General features: G+C 39.3%; 2 protein-coding genes across 2 annotated transcripts in view; both read right to left on the bottom strand.

The window, feature by feature from the left end:
* LOC127446069 (rho-related GTP-binding protein RhoA-D-like) overlaps nucleotides 1-14,900 on the bottom strand; it is a 28,900-nt gene extending 14,000 nt beyond the window's left edge. The window contains exons 1-2 of the mRNA XM_051706700.1: nucleotides 14,716-14,900; nucleotides 1,140-1,297 (exon numbers count right to left, since the gene is read on the bottom strand). Of these exons, the coding sequence (XP_051562660.1) occupies nucleotides 1,140-1,295 (156 nt within the window). The 5' untranslated portion in view covers nucleotides 1,296-1,297; nucleotides 14,716-14,900. The remainder of the gene's footprint in view (nucleotides 1-1,139; nucleotides 1,298-14,715) is intronic.
* Nucleotides 14,901-15,907: 1,007 nt separating this feature from the next.
* LOC127446077 (protein phosphatase 1H-like) overlaps nucleotides 15,908-19,858 on the bottom strand; it is a 39,856-nt gene continuing 35,905 nt past the window's right edge. The window contains exon 10 of the mRNA XM_051706720.1: nucleotides 15,908-18,591. Within this exon, the coding sequence (XP_051562680.1) occupies nucleotides 18,444-18,591 (148 nt within the window). The 3' untranslated portion in view covers nucleotides 15,908-18,443. The remainder of the gene's footprint in view (nucleotides 18,592-19,858) is intronic.

The following is a 19,858-nucleotide window of genomic DNA, read 5'->3' as shown; positions in this document are numbered from 1 at the left end:
TGGTATGTCCATAGATAGAGCGCGTTTACATGCACACCAATATGCTAATAAACAGCAAAAAACAGCTTTTTCAAAAAATTCAACAATGCAAGAAAACCACATTTACGAAAGATTTTTATGACAACAAAACATAAAGATGCATGCACACATATAGGACAAGACGGTATGAACACTGGTAAAGGCGTTTACATGCAACGTGAAATCAGGGTGCAAAAATCTACGTGTCCCATTTGGTTTTCGCTTTGACCGTTTATGACATTACCCCAATTAAAAGAAAAGCCTTTTAAGGGGTTTACATGACCTTATGTGGTGTTGGCTTATTAAGCATAATTGGTTTAAGACTGTGCATGTAAACTCACTCGCTCAATGTCACATATTTGCTTACGTTTGATTATTGAGCAAGAAATAGTGCATAATCTTAAATATTTCTTCTGATTATTTAACATCATAAGATTTCTTTGTTTTAAATTATAGAATTTTGAAAAACATTATGTTCATGTTTAAATTAGATTTTGAATCCCAGATTTTCCATGTGGACTCCACTGTATATACTGTAACTGACTCAAAATAACAGCAACAACAGGTGTCGGAATTTAGTTGTATTTGTGGGTAAAACTAAAGGATTATCCCAAAAAAGACAGTAAGAGAGAAGCGTCCATTTATTAACATTAATTAACATGCACTAACAAAAAACAATGCTTTTACAGTATTTATTAATCTTGGTTAATGTTAATTTCAGCATAAAGTAATGCAAATTTAAAACCAAAAGTTGTATATGTGAACATTAGTTAATGCACTATGAACTAAAAATGAACAATTGTATTTTTATTAACTAACATTAACAAACATTTATAAATAATATATTTATAAAAATATATTTTTCATTGTTAGTTATGATACCGAATGCATTGTTAACCAATGGAACCTTATTGTAAAGTATTACCAAAAAAAACATATGCTCTGGGTCATTCATAGTGCTATCACTAATCAGCTTGGGTTTCAAAATCAGACTGAGCAACTCTAAACTGATTCAAACCTCAAGGTCTGGAAATACTGAAAACTAAATTTTCTTAAGACAAGCTGTATAAACAAACGTTTTAAGGGTTTGGAGGCGGGGGAAAAACAAAATCAATACCAACCTGTTTGCCGTCTACTTCAATGTCTGCAATGTAGTTCTCAAACACGGTGGGCACATAGACTTCTGGAAATTGGTCTTTACTGAACACTATAAGTAGACAAGTCTTTCCACAGGCTCCATCGCCCACGATCACCAGCTTTTTCCTTATGGCTGCCATACCTGGACAACAAAAAGAAATTTTGAAAAACATTATGTTCATGTTTAAATTAGATTTTTACTTCAGCAGATGGCTTCACCTAATGATAATCCCTTTTAACAAGGTAGTTCACCCAAAAATGAAAATTCAGTCATTATTTCCTTACTCTCATATGTACGCTGTTTTGTGTGTGTGTGAAACACAAAAGGAGAAATTTGAAAAAATCTTTACTCGGCTCTCTCAATACAATAACAGTTCATAGTGAATGGCTATAAAGTGTCAAAAAGGACAATAAAACACCATAGAAATAGTCTATTCTGTTTTGTGTGCTATATTCCAAGTCTTCTGAAGATGTACTATAGCTTTGTATAGGGAACAGTAAGAAATTTAAATCATTATTCACGTTAATCTTTTCCACCGAAGCGCTGAACTCTCATTTGGTTTTTGTTTAGAACTATCCCTTTAAAGGTGTGTTTACTGACTGCAATTTGCAGCAATAAATCATCAGGAAGTCATTTATTTACAATGGGAGTTGGCAATTTGAGGTGCATTTCATTTGGCTATCTGTGCTTCAGCTAATCACATGCTTTAATGCTAAATGTAACAATGCAAATAATAATTCTAATTGAAAGAAAAAAGAAAATCAATATAACATTGAAACGTGAGTAATCCGAACACTTCTTAAGCATATGCGTGTTATCGTGCTAAATAATTACTGCTGTTTTGGTGAGAGTCTAAATCCATAATTACTTCAGCTGACAGGCCATTAGTGGTGCTATAACAGCAGCCTTTGAACAACCACTTTTCATTTATTTCTATGGTACGTCTTCCAATTTATTCTCTCACATTAAACTAATTCCTGTAGTGCCCTCTTTAAAATGATAGATTGTGTGTTAAATGCACACCTAATTTGCTCCTTCACTTCTAATTTGGCTTTGATTAGTTGGATTACATTTTTTGCGAATAGGACATAAAATAAACTCAAACTGTATTGGACCAATATTATCGTCTTATTCAGCCATATGTTATCCACCATAAAAGAACAACAGACCACAAGGCAAATGCAAACCCCTGAATTAAGACCAGCCCGTAAAAACACGTGTACGCACACATGATATAAACATCTGTTTAACATGAAACCGATATGAAACTTCCCTTGCGGACAAAATCATCATGGGCTATAACAACAATGCAATGCATTCTGAACCCAAACACATCTGTCATCATACTTGCAACAGCTATTAAAATATTAATAATTTTGAACATGCAAATTGCATCAAGAAATTATGCACCTTAAATGAATTTTGTTTGTGTCAGTCATGTATTTGGCCTTTGCTTATGAAACCCTATATGAATGTGCCTGGAATATTTTTTTTACAGAAATGTTCTGGGTTTATTACAAGTTAAGATGGCATAATGTTGATTACCACAAATAATAATTTCGACTTATCCCTCGTTTATTAAAAAAAAAGAAATTTACAGTAAGTTAGGCACTTAAAATGGAAGTGAATGGGCCCAGTCCATAAACATTAAAATACACACCATTTCAAAAGTATAGCCACAAGCCGCAAACATGTCACATGTTCAGGGTCCGAAATGAACACCCTCCAAGCACCAAATGCGGGTACAATTTGGCTGTTGAATTTCGTGGTGTCATACGGCACTTTGGCGGGTGCTTTTTTGTCAGTTTGTATCAGCTTGTAAAATAATGTAACATGTTCCAGTTTTGTCATCAAAGGGGTTCTGTAGGTCTTCAGTCAGTAAGGTGCAGGTCTTTACATGGAACGGCTCTCATTAGCTAGTCCTGCTGCTCATCAAAAGTCTCAGTTAGCAGCAGGGATACCGCAATCATGTACTTGTACTGTATGTTTGGAGCCGGTGTTGTGACGATGCCAAGCTCCTTGCTCACACTCGCGTGCTCTGTTTGTAACAAATGACGTGAGCACAGCGCTAATTCACTTCATACAGACTATATATTAATTTAATTAGCAGCCATTTGCAGTTTAATAATCATTTTGAGTTGAGTCCACCCGGTAAATCGAGTCCCCATGGGGGTAACTTTTATAATGCCTGAGAAAAATCGTTATCATGATAGCATGTCATTGAAATCTAGGCCAACTGAAAAACACAAACAACGACACATCTTTTATTTCACAATCTACACCAATCGGCCACAACATTAAAACCACGTGCCTAATATTGTGTAGGTCCCACTCGTGCCACCAAAACAGCGCCAACCCGCATCTCAGAATAGCATTTCGAACTGCCGCTCACTGGATGTTTGTTTTTTTTTTCTGCACCATTCTGAGTAAATTCTAGAAACTGTTGTGCGTGAAAATCCCATGACATCAGCAGTTACAGAAATACTCAAACCAGCCCATTCAGCACCAACAATCATGCCACGGTCCAAATCACTGTGATCACATTTTTTCCCCATTCTGATGGTTGATGTGAACATAACTGAAGCTCCTGACCCGTATCTGCATGATTTTATACACTGTTGCCACATGACTGGCTGATTAGATAATCCCATGGATGATTGTTGGTATCAGATGGGCTGGTAATGGAGGTGAAAACTTCCATTAAAACACAAAAACAGAAAGGTCTTTAAAATAAAAGCTCGATTTAAATGGAAAAAAGTACCACAGAAATATACCACTACTGTATAGTTAAGTAATATTCACTGTAATACTACTACTACTACTACTACTACTACTACTACTAATAATAAATAAGTAGTAACTGTATAATATTTAAGCATACAATATTATGTTTAAAATTAATTGTTCTATTTTCAATTGATTACATTTTTAATTATATTAATTTATTTAGACACAATTTTGAGGATAAAATTGAAATAGAAAAAAAATTAAAAATTGTTTTGAAAACAAAAACACAGGTATCAGTATCGGCGAGCACTGAAAAGGAAGTATAGGTACTTGTTTTCCAAACAAAGGTATGACGACATCCCTAGCTAGCAGTAAATATATGAGCCGGCTCTGTTTAGTGAATCAGATAGACTTATGAATCAGTTGGAGCTGCTTGAATTAATTGACTCACTCCAAATGAACCAAGAACTGTTACTGAGTTATGTGTATTTAAGACTCATGAAACTCATGAGAGTTACTCACTGGTCGTTCATATGACAACATGTAGTTTAAAATACAAATTTAGTTTTGTTGTAATAAATTAATAATCTGAAAAATTATTCTAAATGGACTACCTGGCAATTAAATATTTCATAAATAATAAAACAAGACAATTCTTTAAAAAAGCAGTTCACTTTTAAACATGCTTACAGTATTGTTTATTTGTCTCTCCTGTCTGAAAAATCCACTTGTAAAATGTAAAAATAAAAAATAATAAAAATGGCCAATAAGAAATCTAACTGGCTGGTATATGTTATCATCTACAAAATTGCTTGCAAACTGTGATAACCCCGATTATTGTGCACTTCAAAATCTATAAACATTTTAATGCCCAAATAAGGGAATTTTAAGCTAATATATACAGTAAATGCCATCAACAGCACGTTTGTGTATCATTTCCTGAAGAGCATGTTAAGCGCTTCTCAAAGGCTCTGATGCGCGTACCGTTAGCAGAGGCTCACGCCAAACTCACGCGAATATATAAACTAACAAATATAAATAGTGAATGCAAAGGGCTCCGGCTTCACTTCAAACGTTTGTATAATGGCAAATGTTCCTGGTCGTAACGGGTTCATATATGCAGTGTTCATGACATGCAGTGCCACAGAGGAGAAGACACATGCTTACTCCATTTCTGTGGAGTGATAAAATGATGAAACTAAATCTCAAAGGTTTTGCTAATCATGAGAAATAAAGGCTTGTGTGTTTAATCAAAGAGTAAATAAAATAATATGTGAAAGTGAAGAAATTAGGACAGACATATTTTACTATTGCATGGTATAATATAAAATAATATATTTTTTAATGAGTTCCAAAAACAACAGTGTAAATGAACAATTGACCCAAACTAAAGTTGGCCAAAAAGAGAGACATATTTTAAGTATTTAGAAATATTTTGATATTTAAAACATTATTTTTTTATGTCATTCATATAGTTTTAAAGCCTTAAAAGGAAATCACATATCCCTATTTTAATATTTGATTTATATATTTGAAGTTAAATATGTAAAAAAATGACTTGTATGAAGCATACTTGCACCTTAAGAAATTTGACAATTTATATGACAATTAATCGTGAAAGCCCTAAGAGAGACAATTAATCGTCATAGCCCTAAAACAGACAATTAATCGTGATAATCACAATTATTTGTTTGACAATTAATCGTTAGCCAATTGTAACAGCCCTAGCCACAACATTCTGTAATCTGGTAAACGCCATAATGCAGGTAGATCTCTGGTTTCATTGCACCAAAATCATTGTAACACCTATATCGTTTACGTCTTTTGGCTATACTTTTGAAACAGTTTGTATTTTAACGTTTATCGATTGGCCCCATTCACTTCCACTGTAAGTGCCTTACTGTAACTTTTGCTTTTTCTTTCTTTTTTTTTTTTTTATAAACAAGAGATGTCTAAATAATTTTTTGTGATAAGTAACAATATGCCACAGATGCTGTCTATAGAGCGTAACTTGTATTGAACCCCAAATATTCCTTTCCCTTGCCAGTTTTCATGTTAAATGTTGACAAAAACAGCAACATCTGCTAAAACCAAAGTAGTGAAATAATTAAAAATTTTCCCCACATCTTCAATTAATTGTGATACTATGATATTATTAATTGTGATAAACAATGAAAAATGTCATTTTTAAAAATGGTTAATGATTATTCCAGTATAATAAGACTTGAAAATGTACAGCATAGTTTAAATTACCCTCATAGTGGTTGAGAAGGTAAAAGGTGTGTTTATCATAATCTTATTGACGTCCCCAAAGAACGTGTATTATCACGTCGATCTGTACCGCATTTGTTCGCCGACATCAATTTCCGCATCAAACCCCTTTATGGGAGCCACTGGCAGTGTGTTAATTCTATGGAAGAAGAGAGGTGAAGTATTTGCCTGGATCTGTATGTGGGTGGTGAGAGAGATTTGTCCCGTATCCATGATGAATAAGTGCCAATGGGAACGCACAGCTGTGCATATGCTTCCAAACGCCCCCTGCACATCCATTCTTGCTTAGTAATCTGACAACACAAACACACACACACACACACACACACACACACACACACACACACACTTCTCCGCTGTCTGGCCTCCTGCACCAAGACCACTTATCAAAAGGCCTCCATCAGATTGTGCTTGGAGCAGAAAGAACTTTATTTTTAGAACAGCCCTCTCCTCATCTCGGCCTAAGTTTGATTCTCACACAAAGGTCCATCCACCCACAGGAAAGGCAGGGTTTTATTTCCAACGAAGTCTGTTTTCAATTGCAACTAACCTGATACAATAGATGTTAACATGACAGAACAAATCAGTCACATTTGTTGGCCTAATCTGATACTATCCAGCAATCATATCAGCAAAGTGAGATTGTTTTGAAGCAAACGAAACTAGTCTTCAGCACAAAAAATATGTTTTAGTCCATAGATTTGTGAAATACACTCACTGAGCACTTTATTAGGAACACCTGTACACCTACTTATTCATGCAATTATCTAATCAGCCAATTGTGTGGCAGCAGTGCAATGCATAAAATCATGTCGATACGAGTCAGGGGCTTCAGTTAATGTTCACATCAACCATCAGAATGGGGAAAAAATGTGATCTCAGTGATTTGGACCGTGGCATGATTGTTGGTGCCAGATGGGCTGGCTTGAGTATTTTTGTAACTGCTGATCCCCTGGGATTTTCACGCACAACAGTCTCTAGAATTTACTCTGAATGGTATCAAAAACAAAAAACATCCAGTGAAAGGCAGTTCTGCGGACGGAAACGCCTTGTTGATGAGAAAAATCGACAAAGAATGGCCAGACTGGTTCGATCTGACAGAAAGGCTACAGTAACTCAGATAATCACTCTGTACAATTGTAGTGAGCAGAATAGCATCTCAAAATGCACAACATATCGAACCTTGAAGCGCATGGACTACAACAGCAGAAGACCACATTGGACACTTTATTAGGACCATAGTGTTCAGTGAGTGTACGTGAACTAACACAGGTCAATTTGAACACATTTTTAGTTATTTGGGTCCCTCCTTCACTCAGTACATTGACAAACACTTTTAAAAGTTTAATTTCTGTCAGAATTCGTCTTTTTGAAATGTCAACGTTTTAGTCTGACTGAAATCGTATCAGTCCAGTTTTTGTGGAGTCAGACTAACAGGCCTAGAAAATGCAAATGAAGTTCGGCTTCGTCCAGCACGTATATCCGTTATTCGGACCACAATTGGCCTCTGCATTGTGCGTGTGCTACGAAAGACAAGAGACGTATTTGATGTCCTTTCTTCAAGTTTTTAATTGTACACTTGGACAGACAGATAAAGACTGTTGCACCACCAATAATCATATTCCAAATACTCTTTTTTACTATAATCTTTATGATAAGAGAGGTCAGGAGCTTCATTATTTAAAATGTTATGTAATATTGTCACAAAAGCAATAAGTGTGAGAAAGTTAGTAGTTACACAGTCCTTTTGGTAAAGAGGTATTAGGAAATCACATTTCAAAATCTGTGCTGTGATGTTAAAAGAGAAACTAAGCTAAAAGGATGTTCATTGATGCTTAGGGAGTACTTTTATTTGAAAGCAAAACAAAAAGATTGCAACTGATCTCAGCTGATAAAGGAAACTTATGCGTATCATCAATGTCTGACATGAGTGGAATTCACTGGAATTCCTGGTTCCCTATCTGTCACTCACTCGATGTTGTGTCGATGTAGTGACACTAGGGGTCACTCTTGGGAGCCCCAAACACCTCTGATCTTTGAGAAAAGGCCAATGGGAATTGGCGAGTGGAATTTGCATGCCACTCCCCCGGACATAAAAGGAGCTGGCTTGCAACCACTCATTCAGATTTTTAATTCGGAGCTGAGTGGTTGATTCACAGAGAGCTGAATTCCACTTCTGGTCCAATCACCTCGGCATACTGTTGGATTTACAGCGCATTACAGCGGTTTCTCCCCCTTGTGCATGGATTGAGTGCAGAGAACGCCCCTGGGCACTTTGACAGCCTAAAAGAGTATATATTCTTGCAAAGAGTATATTTTCTCTAAAAGAGAGGCACTGACGGAGAGCGTCTTTTTAAAGATGCCTTTCCGTCTGTGTTTAGTTCCTGGTTGCGGTCGCTACCTCTCCGCCTCTGACGGCCACGATCGCTGTCTCACCTGCATGGGCCGTGCCCACGCTGAGACAGCGTTTGTGGATGGATCATGTTCTCACTGCGAGAACATGACCATGGCAACATTGCGGTCACGGCTTTCCTTCTTCAGAGGGAAAGCCACTCCAGCTGCTCCCCGCCCCTTCTACCAACGGGTATGAGGCCACGTCGGTTAGCGCTGGGGGCGATTTGGAGACCCCAATGGGAGTGGTTCCGCCGGGTAATCCCCCACGGACCTCCCATTCCTCAGTACGCTCGTTTGCCCCGTCGAGTTCTGGGATGAGACAGTTGACCCACGGCGAGTTTAATGTCTCATTCGGGGCTCGGGAACAGGATGAGCTCTCGATCGCAACATTGGAGAGCGGGCTGATCCAGTCGGACGTGGAGGACTTGACTGAGCTCCCACCTTCAGGTGCAGTCGCCCAGTCTGAGGCCGATGTGGAGCTGGCGGCCATGCTTGCCCGGGCGGCTGCGAGCGTCGGGCTTGAGTGGAACCCTCCACCCTGACCTGAACCCTCACGGCTTGACGATTGGTTCCTGGGCTCAGAGCGCCGCTCACGGCCGCGCCCCACCCCGGTCCCATTCTCCCGGAGGTGCATGAGGAGCTCACAAAATAATGGCAGGCACCTTTTACTGCCCGGACCCGGATCTCTGAGCTCCTCCACTCTCACTACCCTCGATGGTAGGACGGCTAGGGGGTACATGGCAATTCCCCAGGTGGAGAAGGCGGTTGCATTGCACCTGTGCCCGCAAAACGTCACCACCTGGCGGAATCATCCGAGACTCCCGTCCAGGGCCTGTACACTCACGTCATCCCTGGCAACCAAGCCTTACAGTGCCGCTGGGCAGGCCGCCTCCGCCCTGCATGCCATGGCTCTCCTGCAAGTGCACCAAGCCAAGGCGCTGAGAGAACTGCACGAGGGTAGTCCTGACCCGGGATTGATGCAGGAGCTGCGCTCAGTGACCGATTTCGCCCTCCGGGCAGATCAAGGTCCCGCACCCTGTCTGCTCGTTGCCAGGGGCGTCCCCCTTCAGGAAACTGACGCCTCCGTCACACGGTCCACCACCAAGAACCCTAGAAAGCTTCAAAGCGCCCCTGAGACGGGTGACCCAGGGACATGAAGACCCGCTGGTGGAGGGCAGGGAGTAGAATCCTTTGTTTCCTTTGATTTTGCCGCATGCTGCGGTACCCACATTTTCAAAGAAAGAGTGGATTCCTCATTCCCTGGATTACACACCCGGTGTTTACAGCTGTTGTTGTTACGATCGCTGGACACTGCACATTCACGGCAGGCACAGCGCTGCGGAGGCGGGCCCCCTGCCCCTGCGCGCCCAGGCGGTTGTGACGAGTCACGAGGACGGTCTCCCTCCTCCCCCGTCGCTGACCGGTCCTATGGTGGGTATGTGGAGCAAGGTAAGTGCTTCGATGTTCCCCTCAGCACAGCCACGAGCTCAGGATGCGAGGCTCCTCGACATGTCGTCTCCTGCTTCGCCCCGCTGCGAGGCCCCACCCGCAGGTACATCAGATATGATTGTCCCCTTAACAGCCCCTTGCCCAGAGCTTGGAGGCGTGGCTAGCGCTCTCCAACCCATCGCAATGGCTGGCCAGGACCATCCGACTTGGCTATGCGATTCAGTTCACCAGGCGCCCACCCGGGTTCAGCGGCGTCCGCTTCACCTCGGTGAAGGGCGAGAACGCTGCTGCCCTGTGTGTGGAGGATGCGATAGAGCCTGTCCCTCCAGCTGAGATGAAGAAAGGGTTTTACAACCCCTACTTCATCGTGCCAAAGAAAGACAGCGTGTTGCTATAGCGCCGCACCACGACGCAGTAGACGGTAAGTCCCTCAGGAAGCATGACCTGATCATCAGGTTCCTTAGAGGCGCGAGGAGGCTGAATCCTCCCAGGCCGCGCCTCATTCCCTCGTGGGATCTCTCCGTGGTCCTGCGGGGCCTGTGGAGAGCCCCGTTTGAGCCCCTAGAGTCAGCTGAGCTAAAGGCGCTTTCCTTGAAGACTGCCCTCACATCCATCAAGAGGGTTGGGGACCTGCAGGCGTTCTCTGTCAGCGACACCTGCCTGGAGTTCGGTCCGGCGTACTCTCACGTGATCCTGAGACCCCGAGCAGGCTATGTGCCCAAGGTTCCCACGACCCCGTTTAGGCATCAGGTGGTGAACCTGCAAGCACTGCCCCAGGAGGAGGCAGACCCAGCCTTGTCATTGCTGTGTCTGGTGCGTGCTTTGCGCATCTACTTGGATCACACGCAGAGCTTTAGACACTCTGAGCAGCTCTTTGTCTGCATCGGAGGACAGCGGAAAGGGAGGGCTGTCTCCAAACAAGGGATCGCCCACTGGGTTGTTGACGCCATCGCTTTGGCATACCAGGCCCAGGACGTGCCGCTTGGGGCTTCGAGCACACTCCACCAGGACATGACCAATGACGCCTCTTTAACAGACATCTGTAGAGCAGCGGGCTGGGCAACACCCAATACCTTCACGAGATTCTACAATCTCCGGGTTGAGTCTGTTTCGTCCCGTGTGTTGTCAGGTACAAACAGGTAAGTATACTGGGCAACTGGCTGGATGTACCGCTTGCGTACAACGCCTTTCCCCTCCTGGAGGGGAAGACGTGCGCTTTTCCCCCCAGCCGAGTTCACGAGACTGTGGACCCTGGATGTCCTTCCTCCTTAGCCCTACGGCAGGTGAATTCACGCGGAGAAATTCGATGCTGGCCCAGTACATGTGCTAGTAGACCCTGTACTGGGGTAGGTGTTCCACATGCGCTGGTTGCCCGTGAGTAACCCCGTGTGATGTATCTTCCGCGGTACGGTTTCCCCGTTGGTAAACCCGCATCTTCCTTGGGCAAGAGTTCCCTCTGCCACCGGTCGCCGTGTTTGTAGAGCTCCGTCCCCTCCGGGTAGGACCTACAATGGGGACTTCCTCCACATGTGATACTGCTGGTCGGTAAGTCCATATGATGTATTTCCACACAATTACCTCCCCTTCTGGCAGGGTGTGGTCTCTGCGGTGTCTTTCCCCAGATGGGCTGGTTTGAGATCTCTATTCTGAGATGCGGGTTAGCACTGTTTTGGCGGCACGAGGGGAACCTACACAATATTAGGCAGATTGTTTTAATGTTGTGGCTGACCGGTGTATATGTGAAAACATTTTAATTGCTCCGTTGAGTCATTTGAGAAATGTCTTGTCAATTAATGACAAAAGAACTGCACATGAATAGAGAAAAGCAGGTAATTCAGGTTATAGAAGCAAATAAAAAAAACTATATTAAGCCGGGCTTAATACAAGTTTAATCAACAGCATTTATTGCATAATGTTGATTACCACAGAAATTAACTTCAACTTTTCCCTCCTTTTCTTTGAAAAAAGCACATATCTGGGTTACAGTGAGGCACTTACAACAGGAGTGAATGGAGCCAGTTCGTAAGTGCTTCAAAAGTATAGCCACAAGACGTAAACAATATGTGTGCCAACATGATTTTAGTGTGATAAAATCGCATACTAACCTTTTCTGTGTAAAGCTATATCCAAATTTACAACTTCGTTGCTATGACATAACGTAATCATGCCAAAATGAAAATTTAAACAACTTTACAGCTGAAAAATACATGAGTTTTAACAGAAGACTTAATGAAAGTGCTTTTAAAAGTATAAGCTTCACATTTCTGCCTTTAAACCCTCAGAAATTGGCTCCATTCACTTCCATCGTAAGTGCCTCACTTTAACCTCAGTTTTTGCTTTGCTTTTTAAAAAAAAAGTGTGGATGAATCAAAATATATTTTTATGGTAAACAACATTATGCCACAAATGCTGTCGATTAAACTTAAATTGAATTGTACCCGGAATATTCCTTTAAATGCCTATACAGTAAGTAGGCTATTTATAAATTGATTGTATTTTTAACTGACAATACTACTGTAACTCACACTGTAACTCAAAGACACCACATGGTCACAACACAAAACCAACCAAATTATGCATATGCCTTAGAGGTTAAAGACCTCAAAATAAATTTTCTGCTCTATGAAAAATATTTTAAAAGTGTGTCAAAGTTCACCAGTTGGCAGGCTGACAAAATCTGTCAAAGGCTTACTGCGACAAAAAGCGTACACGGGATTCTGGGAGCAGTTCCTCTGATGCAGAAGGGGTCTGAGATCAGTCAATAAAGCCAAACCTACTATCAACTAATTTATCTTACTCTGAGGTCAAATTCCAAACAATGCACCATGTGCAACTGTAACTATACAAGAGGTCAAATGTTCATGTAATCAAACTACTATAAAAGGCAATGTTTTTCCAAAAAGGTTTTAATGTTTCACACAAAAGCAACTGTAGTTCCACCAGCAAACCTTTGATGAAAGAAATACCATTGCACGTGTTTAATACATTTTAAGTCTAAATCTCAAACATTTAGTCTTCGATCAATAGTTTAGTAGCATTAAATTGTCTCGCAAACAACTTCATATTTCTTGCAATGCAAAATGCATTTAATAATCAGGAAAAACAATGAACAGAAGGTGGAAACCTACTTTGGATTTAGTGGAGATCAGTCCTTGTAATTTCCAGACAAGCCTCTTTAATAGCCATTTAATTCTACTTATGGCAGGCATTGTACTGTAGGCCTAGTTCACTTACCTACCACTTGGCCTGTAATGTCAATAGAAAAGGATTGTGAGAAACTGACATACTGAATGTCAAAAATATGACAGCTTTGTCCTGGAGTTTGCCCTGCCATACTCAATCTACTGATTCTTGAATAATTATCACACACGCATTTTTTATGACTTCAAATTAATTGAGAGACTACATGGGATATTTGCATGTCTAAAAATTCATGTTGCACCGCATGATTTTTCTAATTTGGTTCCAATCATGTATGACTTTATTTGGTGATACACAAAAGATGTTAGGCTGAATGAGAGCCTCAGTCACCATTCGTGCTCATTTGTATTGACAAAAATAAAATAAAAAAATGCAATGAAAGTAAATGGTGAATGAGGCTTTCAGTTCCTACAGTTCTGCTCATTTAGTTTAAAAGCTTTAGGCAGCATGTCTCCTAAGACCACTAGTTTACCTGAATTCAAGAGTATGAGTGTAACTGGCCTACAACACCTCTAGGATTAAGGAGCAGGCCTTATCGACCATTCAAAGCATTTAACTTAAATGAAACAGCGTTTCAGGTGGCTGGTTTGAAAGCGCGACAGTGATATAGATAGGCCGACGTGTCACCTTGACTTTGGTGGAACAACAAGTTAGTCGCTTGGCTGGGTATAGGGGAAAACTTTTCAACACAACTATTGAAGCACTGCCGACTATAACGCCCTGAATTGACTGAAGGGAAACTGTTCATGTACAGCGCTCGACTCGAAATGATTCAATGTATCAAAGAATAATCGAATCCCGCGCGGAGCTTGGCAATTCGCAGTGTTTTTGTTACAAAGTAGCCTATTTTATGTCACGTAACACTCAGTATGGAAAACTACAAGGGGACGTTCCCACCGAACACGTTTTTCGTTCGACGGTGCTGTTATTTAATTGTTTTTCAATGTAAACATGCGCTATATTTCGCTGTTTTTATCAGCGTCTCAGCGTTGTGTGTGTTTAGAACCCGCACCACGTTAAAAAGAACCTTAACTTTAAATATTTCGAGACACCCCCGTACTGTTCAATTATTTGAGCTACGTCTAGCTTTTTTGTTTTTAAACAAAAGAAGGCGTTACGTGTGAACGGCCCCTAACAATGTATCGAAAATAATCGAATACCGCGCGAAGCTTTGCGATTCGCAAATGGGTGTGTGGTTTTTTGTTTTACACTTGTATTTTTTATGTTTTTAACACTCTACGGAACTCAAAATGTTGATAGTCGCTGTTGTCCGACTGTTTTTTCTTTTTTTTTTTTACTTTAAATATAACAAATGCCGATTTTATCGCGAACGATTAAAAACATCAACTATCATACGTTAAGAAAAATGACCGATTTTCTTGTTCTTCGAACTATTGCGGATAGCGGTTCACCAGCCACCACCTACTTTTTCCACATCGCCTCTCAAAGCAAAACTTGTTTTCTACCAACATTCCTCAAGTCATGTAAAGTATACAAATAAAAAAAAACATGCATACCTTATTTCCTCGCGCGGTTGAGATTCCCTGTCGTCCCGGCGATCGTGTGTCCAAGTTTTCGGCGCAATGTGGAGAAATTCCCCAGGATTATTGCTAAGAGACGAGACTTGACTCACAGAGGACCCGCCCGCTGTAATGGGAATTACACTCGACCGCTGTGCTGCTGAATGTTGACTGGTTAGGAGGCGCTTTAGCGGGTGAGGATCATTGCGGTCCCTCCCTCCCTCCGCCGCCGATAATAATGACATCATTCTGATAGCTGTGGAGAGAAACTGTCGTACGCCACATGAACTAATGTGCTATTCAGCATGGTTTGAGGTTCACCCTGCTGTAATGAGTGGTTAGGTCAGTACTGGGCATTTACATTTCAAAAGAAATTAATGGACAGTCATTTTAAAGCTAATAATGTTGTGTTAGTTTCAAATTTATAATTTGACGTATAATGGTCAAATGATAATGCACATTGTTTAAAAAAACAAAACAAATGTATGTGAATATTAAGTAAATATTGTGTACAATTGGTGTTAATTTAATTAACATAAATAAAATAAAAAGATATTTATAAAATAGAAAAATATAATTTACTTTAATAATTTTTCAACTATTTTTATTGTAATTATATTATGAAATATGTATTATTATTATAATAAATGATACAAAGAGCAACAATTTATTTATAAAATATAATTTATTTTAAGTAATTAAAATATATATAATTTATATTTTTAAAAATTAAATATTACATATCATTTTGATTATTTTTATTAACTACTATTATCAAATTATTATTATTATACAATTAAATATTACATAGTAGTAATTAATAATGTAAATATTTGTATTTATATATATTTATTTAATTTTATTTATTTCAATTTATGTATGTACCATATGCTACATAAAATGATCTGCTCTCTAGATATTAGCATTGCCCATTGACAAACCCATATCGGCCAACTACATTTACATTTACATTTAACTACTATTCCGAACTTCCCTCATAATGCATTTTAATAAAATGGCCAACCTAGACATTTATGACAACTTAAATGTTTTAATCTGTATTTAATGTGAAAACGCATTATGAAACACATTCAAATAACAAATACTTGTTTGATAAATATGGAAAAGCTACAAATAGTAGGTGTAACTGAAATCAAGAATGGCACACATTTATCTTTCAAGGTTCATTTTGCAGACAGAGTGAATGGCAGTGCGGTTTGGTTACCATTCTGGAATAGCATATAAAAGGATAGGACACTCAGATGTATAAAGAATGTAATAACATATCATTAACTAACGCCTAACATATCCAAACAGACTTTTGTAGAATAGAACTAATTAAAATAGCTGTCAAAAAAAGTAATGTCAGTAGAGCCATTTTAAAAAGGATAGATTTATTTAGAATTAGTCACATAATATTTTGCAAAGAGCAATTCTTTGACAATGAATCATCATTTGAAAAGCAGAACTCAATATTCATAAAGTATACACTACACAGACACAACACTGACATCAAATAAAGGAAATAAGGTACATTCAAGGTGTACAAAAACACTAAAATGACTGATGAAACTAAGTTCGAGTATCTCAGTTTCAGGTCTGGATCTAAATGGTTGTTAGAATCGAGATTCTTCACTGACAAAAGGTTTTAGACCAAATAATGTTTTATCTACAGCAAAGAAATTGGTCATTCAGCAGCTAAAAAACCTACAGCAGTGCAAGCAATCAGTTCAGTTGGGTATAGAAAGCCTGGTACCCATCAATGTCTTATCCCAAATCCAACCCAGATAACGCTGTCTTTTTTAGTCATTTATAAATTGCACATGGCTTTTAGAGGTGTAGGAAAAATGATCTTGGTTCAACTACTTCAACATAAGTTTTATATTTCTACAGTGCTTAAAATAAACATGAAACGGCATTCACGACCCATTTTACTTTCGTAATGTGATATATTTTCTTAGTGATTAGTGCACTAATGAATCATGAAAAATAAGACCAGGAACGGAAAAGTTCACCCAAAAATTACAACTTTGTCACCCTTTACTCACCTTCTTGTTGTTCCAAACCGGTATGAATTTTCTTTCTTCCCAGGAACACAAAAGGAGGATTTTTAAAGAATGTACTGGCTTTTCCATGCATTTCTATTACAATTCATAGGGACTGGAGCTTTGAAGCTTCAAAAAAGGACACAAAAGCACCATTAAAGAGGTCCATATTACCCGAGCACTATATTCGCGAATGAATCAACTCAAAAGAACACATTGGACATCACTACTTCTCACGTGAACTCTCACGAACGTGAGCTGAGATATCTAGGTCAAGATTTTCAGTGAATAATGAAGTAATTTTCGGTCTGTTTCTTACACGAAGCTTTCCTATGACTTCAAAAGACTTGTAATATTGCTCACAAGTCATATGGACCACTGTAACAGTTCATGGATGGGCAAGGAGGCAGCGGGAACTGGCTGAACAGTAAACATAAAGCTTTAATGAGAAACTCAACTTAAAACAAACGTATACAAACACAGACACATATGCAATGCGGCCGCGTGCTTCTCTCTCTCTCGAACTGGCGTCTCCGGCTCCCCTTTATCTTGTACTCCTGCTGATTCAACGGTCTAGCCACGCCCTCCTCCTCGTCACAACCACTTTTTAAGATTGCTTGAAAGCTTCAGTCCCCGTTCTTTGCAAATGCATGGAAAAGAGCGAGCAGTGCATTCTTCAAATGATGACATATTTTTCATTTAGGGTAAACTATTCATTTTTAGAAAGTAAATGGGGTCCATTTTGATTTCATGTTGACTTTAATTCTAATGATCTGTTTCATAATATAGACATTTGCATTGCTTACATGTAAAAGGAGGCTGATTTGAACCTAAAAAGCTAAACAGCCCCAAAAACTGAAGACTGTATTCACAAGAAATACCCCTTCTTTTTGTTGATTGCATCTTGCTATAAAAAACCTTAAATTCAATCAACAGTACAGTCAACAGAAACATTCTTTGGAGACAGAAATAATCATCAGCAGTTTAAATTACAGCTCAAATGGTTTCTGCTACATATAAAGTGCTTTTGTTATTTATTTCCCTTGCCATCAGGGTTTTTAGCAGTATTGGCTTATTTCTTTGCCATACTGAGATTCAGATTTCAAATGTTCCACTGATGATAAAGGGACAGTTCAGCCAAAATAAATAAATAATAATAAAAAGTTCAGTCATCATTTACTCACCCTCATGATGTTCCAAACCTGCATGACTTTCTGTCTTACATGGAACACAAAAGGAGAAGGAATGAAAGTGAATGGTGACTGAGGCTCACATTCTGCCTAACATCTGCTTTTGTGTTCCAAGGAAGAAATATCCAGGTTTGGAACAACATTAGTGTGAGTAAATGATGACAGAATTTTCCATTTTGCACATACTATCATTTTAAAGAATACTCATACATTACAAGCCCTCGTGTTCCGTACTGACTTGCTGAGTATATAGTCGAAAAGAAGGGGAGAGCAGGGGGAGGAATGGCACTTGATGATGTCATCCCACACTTGACATGGGCTTGGCGATATTCATAGTGAAGAGTACAACTCGGAGAAAGGGGTATTGGGTCACTCACATCCGAGCCATGTGATCTGGTATAAATGATTTCTTGGATTCCTAGCCCTTTCTCTCAGATGAAGCCAGGGCCGTGTCCTGGTGTGCTTTTCCAGTGAAGGTGGACCCACCTTGTCATGTCTCTAACTCCGCTCCAGCCAGTGGAATAACAAACACTGTGATGTCATCACCTGAGCCAAGTCTTTCATTTGGCAATCGCCATCCTCGCTCCTTCAGTACTCCACGTGAACGCATTAGGAGATCTTGTGCTGCAAGAGTGTACCTTTAAAACATGGAAAAAATGACAAGCACTTGCACCAATATCTGAGCATTAAACGTTGACAGAATGGCAATAGAAGGGACGCTGGTGCTTTGTGATGACAAACTGTATAGTGACATCTGCTGGTGTAACAACTAAAACACACCCCATTCAGCCAATTCTCTAAGCACAGGGATGTCAGACAAGGGTTAAAGTACTGCTGTATAAAACATATAAGGGTGTTTCTTAAACTTCAGGCACTTTTAGCCTGTTCATTACTAAAAAGCAAAATCCTGTTGAAACATGCACACTATTATATTTGATTACTAACTTGCATCACAGGACATTATGTCATTTTGTGTGAAGTCATGAAAGTTCTCACAACCGTGTAATTTCCACCTCATCTCAAATTCTGTATTGTGTTTAATAGGATTCCGTGGGGGAAATGATGATGATGGAAATTATATTTTCAATGTTTTAGAAATAAAATGTCTGACTCTTTTGTCTTTCTAAGGCTAATTTCATAGCTAAAATTTTATGTACAGTGTCCTAAATACACACAGTTAAATAATATTTAACACATTTTGCATAATTTGGCAAAATTATGGCTTTATTAGAAATTATGTACAATAAAAATATTCGGACCCACTTTATATTAGGTGTCTTCAACCACTATGTACTTAAGCATTTAAAGGTGCACTCAGTCATTTTTTCCTCATTAAAAAGTTTTAGAAATTAAAATTAATTGTTTAAATCATGAGCATTCACATGAGATGAAGACTTAAGTCATATCAGTAACCTTATAAAAGCTGTTTTATTCTACATGGAGAGGGTCCCCTCATGGGGGCTGCCAAGTTAGGACCACATGACCTGCCGAATACTAATGGCTTAATCTCAGTAACTGCTCTGTTAATGGAAACTTTCACTAGTGGATTAAATTAACCATGATTAAGTGTGAATAATGAATTTCTACAGTGACATCTGAAACTGAAAACTAGGTGTCAGTCCAAGACAACATGAACTAAAAAGTTACTTAGTGCACCTTTAAAGGGATATTTCACCCAAAAATGAAAATTCCCTCATCATTTACTCACCCTCATGCCATCCCAAATGTGGATGACTTTCTTTCTTCTGCTAAACACAAACAAAGATTTTTTGAAGAATATTTCAGATCTGTATGGGTACCTAAATTCTGAAGCTCCAAAAGGACATAAATGCAGCATAAAAATAATCCATAAGACTCCAGTGGTTAAATCTATATCTTCAGATGCGATATGATAGGTGTGGGTGA

Source organism: Myxocyprinus asiaticus, chromosome 9, assembly GCF_019703515.2.
Source record: "Myxocyprinus asiaticus isolate MX2 ecotype Aquarium Trade chromosome 9, UBuf_Myxa_2, whole genome shotgun sequence".
In the NCBI taxonomy this organism is placed as follows: Eukaryota; Metazoa; Chordata; class Actinopteri; order Cypriniformes; family Catostomidae; genus Myxocyprinus; species Myxocyprinus asiaticus.
Note: the sequence above shows the minus strand (reverse complement) of the source record. Positions and strands in the feature narration are given on the sequence as shown.